This window comes from Rhinopithecus bieti, unplaced genomic scaffold (assembly GCF_001698545.2).
Source record: "Rhinopithecus bieti isolate Rb0 unplaced genomic scaffold, ASM169854v2 scaffold_574, whole genome shotgun sequence".
NCBI classification, from domain to species: Eukaryota; Metazoa; Chordata; class Mammalia; order Primates; family Cercopithecidae; genus Rhinopithecus; species Rhinopithecus bieti.
The window spans coordinates 5,164,161-5,172,328 of record NW_016803605.1 but is presented as its reverse complement, the minus strand read 5'-3'; the positions used below and the strand labels follow the sequence as shown (position 1 = coordinate 5,172,328).

Genomic DNA, 8,168 nt, shown 5'->3' with positions numbered 1-8,168 from the left:
AACAAATACTTTTCTAAATGAAAAGTTTTCCATACTTTTCTAAATGAAAAACAAAAAACAAAAAAATCGTAAGATGCCTCATATGGGAAAGTCAAGAAAAGAATAAACAGAGCTGAAGGGAAGAGGGAAAAGGGAGAAACAGGTGGGCGGAGTCCCAATTTACAAGAATTATTTACATTCAGAATCCAGAAGAACTCGACATTTCTATATATATACATTTATGTACATATATATAAATATAGCATAAAATTAGAGGGTGGGTTTTGGATTTTATCTCAAGTACTCAAAAAAAAAAAATGCTAGCGAGCTTGAGTTGCAGGTATTTAGGTGTGTTTCTGTCACTTAAAAGACACTGCATTGGTATCAGACAACTGGCATCCAATGAGACTTTTTTTCTACAGTTTTTGCTCTCAGCTGTAGCTGACATGAAACACTCGTTATGTTTCTGCAGCAAAGTGGGCCAAGCGCAGTACGCACAGGTGTGGTGTTAGCCAGGGAGACCGAAGCCACAAAGGAGGGAGTCCGTAAATGTCCATCTCCACGGTGTCTGCCTTTGCCACTGGGAAGCCTGAACTAACCAAACGTTCATTAATAGGATCCCAGCCTAATAGCAACGCTTATGTAGCACCATTCTCAGAAACTACCAAGTATCACACAGGGACATGTGTATGGGGACCTTCCTCTTGACTGCTTGTCAAGAAAAGGATCCAGAGGGAACTTATGCCCCTACTTTCATGAAGTGAGATGCAACAATCATTTCCAATCTTTTTTTTCTCTCATGCTAAAATGAAAGCGGAGGGAGAGGGAAGAAGGCTCTCATTCAGCAACGGTAAGTGCTGTCCTGGCACCCTTTCTTCTCTTGCTGCCTAACAGTTGTTCTAACAGCATCCCATGGAGGCCAGCAAATGAATGCCGCAGGGGCTACAGCCAGAAGATTGTGCCTGTAAAATATCATATTCCTCTGGAGCTTGGTAATACAGAACTTTTACCTCTATAGATGAAGCAAACTAAAATATTGGTGTAACTCAAAAAGGCTTCTGAAGTGCTGAGTTAGAATAAATATGTATAGATACACACACACACACTACTACATTGCTTTGAATGCAGGTGCTTACTAATTTATATACACATGTAAAGAGAAGATACTGAAGTGTCTAACTGCAATTTAGCAGCAGGAAAAGAAAACTGCTTAACATATCTGCTTCTTAATCAAGTCATGTTTAAAGAAATGCATTAATACATCTATGAATTTGTATCACTGATAGTGTCTCTGGATAATCCCAGTAACTACAGATAGGACCTTGTGGTACGGAGGTTGCTAAATTAGGGGAACACTAATTCCCCCGAGATAACATCTGAGCTGCTTTAGACTCTGGAAGGGGTTTTCAGTACAACCGACACTGTAAACTCTGAAAACCCGAACATGATTTCCAATCAAATCTTTGTGCTCAGAGCCATATTGCTAAAAAGAAGAAAAAGGCATTGCAGAGGCAAAGAGGACATGGGGTTAATTAAACAAGGCCTCTGAAGTCAGGTGTGACACTTAGATCCTGCAATGAATGGACCTATTTTACAGAAGTTAGCGGCTAATTTTTTGTATTTATTGACAGAGATGGGGTTTCGCCATGTTGGCCAGGCTGATCTCGAACTCCTAGCCTCAAGTGATCCGCCAGTCTCAGCCTCCCCAAGTGCTGGGATTACAGGCGTGAGCCACCGCGGCCAGCCAAGAGTTGGGTTTTAACAGAAGAGGACCTTGAATGCTCAAGTTTCACAGGGCAGCCAAACTGAACTTGCTGAGTTTTGTAAGACCACAGTGTAAAGGTCGGATATCCACCTGAAGAAGGGGTGGGTGCAACTCTCTGGGTGCTGCACACACCATGGCCAGCCTGGGCATGCATCGCCGCAGCTCCCATCCATTCAACACTGGTTGCCTTTTTGAGGTCCGTTCTGAGAGGGCTTTCAGAGGCCTTTTAAATGAAAAAAACAACAAAAAAAAGCTGTTCTACAAAGAACCTAATATACATACACTCCTATGTATCAAGATGGCTAGTCCAGAGCAAACATTACATCATGGGCCGTGGGGGTTGTCAATTAGCTGCATGCTAAGAACCCTCATATGCTGCTTTGAAAATGCCGTAAAAAACTAAGATGTCCTCACACACAGAAAGAGGAGTTGGGTCAACAGCCTGTGAGAGAAGATCCTTCCCAACTCTGCCACTCTGTCTCACTGCAGGGTTTGTAATGCTTCCCTTCCTCAGGTCCAGCGACTGTACCTCTGCTGGAGTGGGGGACACTTCCATTGCTGATGGAAGCTGACTACTGCTTTAAAAACACACACATGAGCTGAGAAGTTCTGCTGAAGGTGGGGACAGTGCTGCTCTTGGCTGCCAGCCGGGTCTAGTGGCCCTAACAAGGAAAACTGGCTGATATAAAATGGATCACTGCCTGAGATATATGAACTGGACTGAGGATAGAAGTTGCATCCACTGGGCAAAATGTGCCAAAGAACAGAAAGTACTTTCAATTTATTCTTTTAGGCACCAAGAATAAATAAATCCTAAGAAAACTTACGGTAAGCTTGACATAACCAAACTCAGGCTAAAGAAGACACAAGAGGATGAATGCCCTCAGCTTTCAGCCAGGTTTGTCAGTTTTAACACACATCTCACCCAATTCTGCAAGAAGTTGAAAAAGTTAACACAGCAAATAATTCAACTTAAAAAACACTCGGAAGTACTATCATTATACCCCTTCCCTCAACGCCATCTCAAATTTTAGGGATAAGTTTTAAGCCAAACTATAAGGCTACCTGGAATGCTGAGGCAACACACAAGTTCTGCTGAGTCCCCGTCACAGACTACTTCTGAAGGTCACCAGTGAGGGCCTAAACAAGAGTCCACTTCTTGTTAGTATAATAACTTTTTATTTGACATCTACAAGATTTTGGCATCTTGCAGCTTTTTACCAGGTTTATACAATCTCGATTTTCAATAGTGCAACCTGTGTAAGCAAATAAAAAAAAAAAAAAAAAACAGAAAAAGAAAAAAAAAAGAAAAAAGAAAGAAAAAGAAATAAAAAGACCAACTGTCCCTCACTTGTTTTATAAAACAATCTATTATAGGCGAAAAAACTTACCCATATTATATAGATAAGTGTTATTCACTTTGTACATTACATTTTTAACCAGCTTGAGATAAACTCTACAATGTCTTACAACACATTAAACATATTCAAGTTACTGAGTAACAACAATAACAGTAATAAAAAACATCAGCAGAAGCCTCCAGTGTTTCCTCATTGTTACAACTCAAAGGTATGGTTTCCTTTTTCATGAGTGATAAAGCAAATAAGCTAATTAAGTAATAAACGATTGTGTGACAAGATGAAAGCCAATTTGTACTTCTTCTAAAACTACCTTAAGTTGAAAATGTAAAATTTAAGAGGCTTATAGCCATTTCTGCAGCACACCATTAGGAATACTATTAATACATTAAAATTAACTTTTAAGAGTTTTATCACAGAAAAATTATGTACTCCATTACCTTGACCAGACTAGGCAGGGAGAAGGGGAAGGAGGGGTCCCTGCAGGATTTTGAAGCAAACCAGGTATAAACACTATAAACAATGCAAAACCAATGCTGTACATCTAACAAATGTTTGCTCTCTGTTACTCGACTTCTGTGTTAATCTGTTACGCATGCTTTCAAAGACATGCACTGTTCCAGAACAAAAATTAGAAAATACCTGAATGCATGAAATATGCAACCTTCTCATTTCATGCTTTAATAAACCTATTAAAGCTGGAAAAAGAAACCAATATATATTTCTATATTTGTACGAACTCAAAACACATGCATCCGGGGATACCTCCCACAGCAATGGCATGGATGTACCTGCGTTAACCTGAGCACTGTATAAACATAAAGGTAAAGCAAGTTTGGGAAGTTCCAAGCATTTTAAAGCCAACTGTGGTCTGTAGCCTTTAACCACACTCGACAAACAGGACTGCACACACGTCACACACACATCGCCCGCTCTGCTCACCCAAAGTAAAAGCAGAATGGGAAGTCCAGGGGAGAAGCAAAGGAAAGAATATGTACCACCATCAGCACTGCTGATTTTCAGTTTTTGCTATCTATTCCAGGTTTGTCTTACATCCAAAAAAACTAACTAGAAGAGAGCACAACTGAAAAAAAATATATAATTCTTTGGAAACTGTCCCTGATTTTTATGCAAATGATATGCTTCAACAGCATTTCAGATCCATCCACTGTTTGAAAACCTGTCTGTTCCTTATGCGTTGCTCAGTTGGTGGATGCTCTGAGGGTGAATGCTGTTGCCATAGCTGTTTCTGTTGGACCGCAGCTGTTGAGACTGGTCCTGAGTTGATAGGAGATTTACAAGAGGAGAACACACAATTTCCGGATGATCAAACCTGTAATTCTAACAAGAATTAAAGTTGTGTACAGAAGAACCACGCTGTATAGCTTCACAGCAGATTCCAAATGAGGGGCATTAATATTAAGCGTAATGAACAAGAAGTTCACACAAAAATTAAACAACTACCTAATAAATGAAATGGCCGATTGAGATGTAGTACTGATTCTTCAAAGCATTTCCCACAAATACCCAAGCATATGCCATGTGTTTAGTGTAATGCCCATCTTGTAGAGGAATAGGAGGTCAAAAGAATATCTATTATTCTCAGGAGGCTGAGGCAGGAGAATGGCGTGAACCCGGGAGGCGGAGGTTGCAGTGAGCGAGATCCGTGCCCTGCACTCCAGCACTGGGCAACACAGCGGACGACTCCGCCTCAAAAAAAAAAACAAAAAAACAAAAAACCCACAAATCTTTATTCTTCTTTTTTTTTTTTGAGACAGAGGTCTTGCTTCTGTCGCCCAGGCTGGAGTGCAGTGGCCGATCTCAGCTCACTGCAAGCTCCGCCTCCCAGGTTTACCCATTTTTTTCCCTTCCCTGCATCAGCCTCCCAAGTAGCTGGGACTACAGGCGCCGCCAACTCGCCGGCTAGTTTTTTTGTATTTTTTAGTACAAAGACGGGGGTTCGCCGTGTTAAGCAGGTTGGTCTCGATCTCCTTACCTCGCGATCACCCTTCGGCCTCCCAAAGTGCTGGATTGACAGCTTGAGCACCGCACCGGCTATTATTCTCTTTTTAATAGGAGGTCAAGAATATCTATTATTCTATGTATTATCTGTTTAAGCTCCACAAACATGCAAATATCACTTCTGTCATGTACTAATGCACCAAAAAGACTACAGAAAAAAAGTTGTAAATTCAAATGCTAACTGAAATAGGTAAATTTTGAAGAGTAGATACTAGCAAACTGGAAAGGATACTCTCTGGGTGCTGGTTAAGGGAACTTAAAAGTACTGCATGTGGGATTGAAGGCTCAATGTTCCAGATAAAATTGCATGCATATATATATTTTTTTGAGACACAGTCTCGCTCTGTCTCCAGGCTGGAGTGCTGTGGCACAATCTTGGCTCATTGCAACCTCCACCTTCCCAATTCAAGTGATTCTCCTGCCTCAGTCTCCCAAGTAGCTGGGACTACAGGTGCGTGCCACCATGCCTGGCTAATTTTTGTATTTTTAGTAGAGATAGGGTTTCAACATGCTGGCCAGGCTGGTCTTGATCTCTTTGACTTCGTGATCCACCCGCCTTGGCCTCCTGAAGTGCTGGGATTATCGGCATAAACCACCTTGCCCAGTCCTAATTTTTTTTTAATAGAGACAAGGTCTCACTGTGTTGCCTAGGCTGGTCTCAAACTCCTGGGCTAAAGCAATCCTCCTGCCTCAGGCTCCCAAAGTGCTGGGATTACAAGTATGAACCACCATGTCCAGCTGATGGGCTGCTTTTGGAACTGGAAATCTAGACTTTAAAATCAAACCTCTTTTTTAAACGTTGGCAATTAATTCAAATGAGGCCAGGCGCAGTGGCTCACACCTGTAATCCCAGCACTTTGGGAAGCCAAGGTGGGCAGATCACTTGAGGTCAGGAGTTCGAGACTAGCTTGGCCAACATGGTGAAAACCCATCTCTACTAAAAAAAATACAAAAGGGTGTGGTGGTGCATGCCTGTAATCCCAGCTACTAAGGAGGTGGAGGATACAGTGAGCCAGGAGCACGCCACTGCACTCCAGCCTGGGCAACACAGACTCAGTCTCAAAAAAAAAAAAAAAAATTAATTCAAATGAAAACCTACAACATCCCAAAACACTCAAGTGTCCAAAAAAAAAAAAAATCCATGGACTGATTTTGGCCCATGAACTGCCGATATGCAACTCGTGGTAGAGGAAGGCTGCTGTAAGTGAAACCAAGATAAACAAACAGAGTTCAATTGCTGGCCTGCTTCCTGGATACCTGTAGTTGAGCACACAGTGGGAACAGCTGGCCTAGTCTGCCCTTGCTCCCTGCAGGACACCAAGCCATCCTCTGTGCACAGTGGCTTTTGAGTTCCAGAGTCTTAAGCTAGCTCAATGGAGAACTCCTGGGCAAGAGACTGAACTGTCTTCACACCAGGGAGCCTGCACAGCCACCAAGAGTAGAGAAGGAGAGCAAGAGCAGCTGAGAGCAGCATCAAAGAGATGACCATATCATAACTTCAACCAGAACCAACAATGTCTGTTTGAAGGCATAACTTCTGTTCAACCTTGTAAGAAATATAAAACGGGTCCCATACCCACTACTGGAGGAGATGTTAGATGCATGTAGAACAGAGCTAAGATATTAGCAATGAGAAAAAAGTCAGATCTGATTTTTTCCTGCAACTCAAACCAAAACAAAAATTAGACTCACCTACAATCCGTTGCCCATCTTCCGTTCTTAGCCGCACAATCTGCATCTTCACGTTTGTGCCACTGACAGATGCTAGAACACCCTCAACTTTTGTCCAGACACTCAGCACTGAACCACATAATACATAATATGTACGGCAACGAAGACCTATTTCACAAACTAACCCCAAGCTTGCTTTTTTGCAATTGCCGCGCCTAAGAGAAATGGGAAAGAAATACATATATGTGAGTGTCTATATATGCACACAGACACATGTTTCTGAAAGGTTTACAAGGTCAACTCAAATTTCTTTTCTTTTTTTTTTTTGAGATGGAGCTTCACTCTTGTTGCCTACACTGGAGTGCAGTGGCACGATCTTGGTTCATTGCAACCTCCGCCTCCCAGGTTCAAGTGATTCTCCTGCCTCAGCCTCCTGAGTAGTTGGGAATTTCTTTTTTTCTTGTATTTTTAGTAGAGACGGGGTTTTGCCATGTTAGGCAGGCTGATCTCAAACTCCTGACCTCTGGTGATCCGCCCTTGGCTTCCCAAAGGGTTGGGATTACAGGCGTGAGCCACCGCTCCTGGCCGCAAGTTTCAAATAAACAATGTTTTAGCAGTATTTGCCTTTATTATTATAAGTCTGTTGGCCTACTGGGTTACCATTTCCAATTTAAGGTATCAGTGCTGATTGTTAAAACCACAATTTTTTCAGGGGCCTGCCTCCCTATAAAAAGGGTTGAATTTATTGTGTTTGCTATCTGTTGAAGCATTTTACTTATTTTAACATCCATTATTTTACTGTAGTATTGACAGTTTATAAAATGATCTTGCTAGCCTAGCCGGGCATGGTGGCTCATGCCTGTAGTCACAGCTCTTTGGGAGGTTGAGGGGGGAGTATTCTTTGACTTCAGGAGTTTGAGACCAGCCTGTGCAACATGGCCAGGCTCTATCTCTACAAAAAGTTTAAAATAATGAGGCATGGTGGCTCATGCCAGTAACCCTAGCACTTGGGGAAGCTGAGGCCTGCGGACAGCTTGAGGCCAGGAGTTTGAGAATAGCCTGGCCAACATGGAGAAACCACATTTCTACTGAAAATACAAAAACTAGCCAGGTGTGGGCTGGGCACGGTGGCTCATGCCTATAATCCCAGCACTTTGGGAGGACAAGGTGGGCAGATCACGAGGTCAGGAGATCAAAACCATCCTGGCTAACATGGTGAAACCTGGTCTCTACTAAGAACACCAAAACATTAGCCAGGCTTGGTGGCAGGCACCTGTAGTCCCAGCTACTCGGGAGGCTGAGGCAGGAGAATGGCGTGAACCTGGGAGGCAAAGCTTGCAGTGAGCCGAGATAGTGCCACTGCACTCCAGCCT

General features: G+C 42.5%; 1 protein-coding gene and 1 long non-coding RNA gene across 2 annotated transcripts in view; both read right to left on the bottom strand.

The window, feature by feature from the left end:
• Window positions 1–398: 398 nt before the first annotated feature.
• On the bottom strand, window positions 399–3,045 carry LOC108540769 (uncharacterized). The gene is made up of 2 exons (XR_001888758.1): window positions 2,810–3,045; window positions 399–2,675 (listed from the first exon to the last, which is right to left on the bottom strand). It is a non-coding gene; the product is annotated as an uncharacterized LOC108540769 (long non-coding RNA).
• Window positions 3,046–4,293: 1,248 nt separating this feature from the next.
• SBNO1 (strawberry notch homolog 1) overlaps window positions 4,294–8,168 on the bottom strand; it is a 78,498-nt gene continuing 74,623 nt past the window's right edge. The window contains 5 exon segments of the mRNA XM_017889942.1: window positions 4,294–4,329; window positions 4,331–4,365; window positions 4,368–4,412; window positions 4,415–4,435; window positions 6,817–7,010. Of these exon segments, the coding sequence (XP_017745431.1) occupies window positions 4,294–4,329; window positions 4,331–4,365; window positions 4,368–4,412; window positions 4,415–4,435; window positions 6,817–7,010 (331 nt within the window).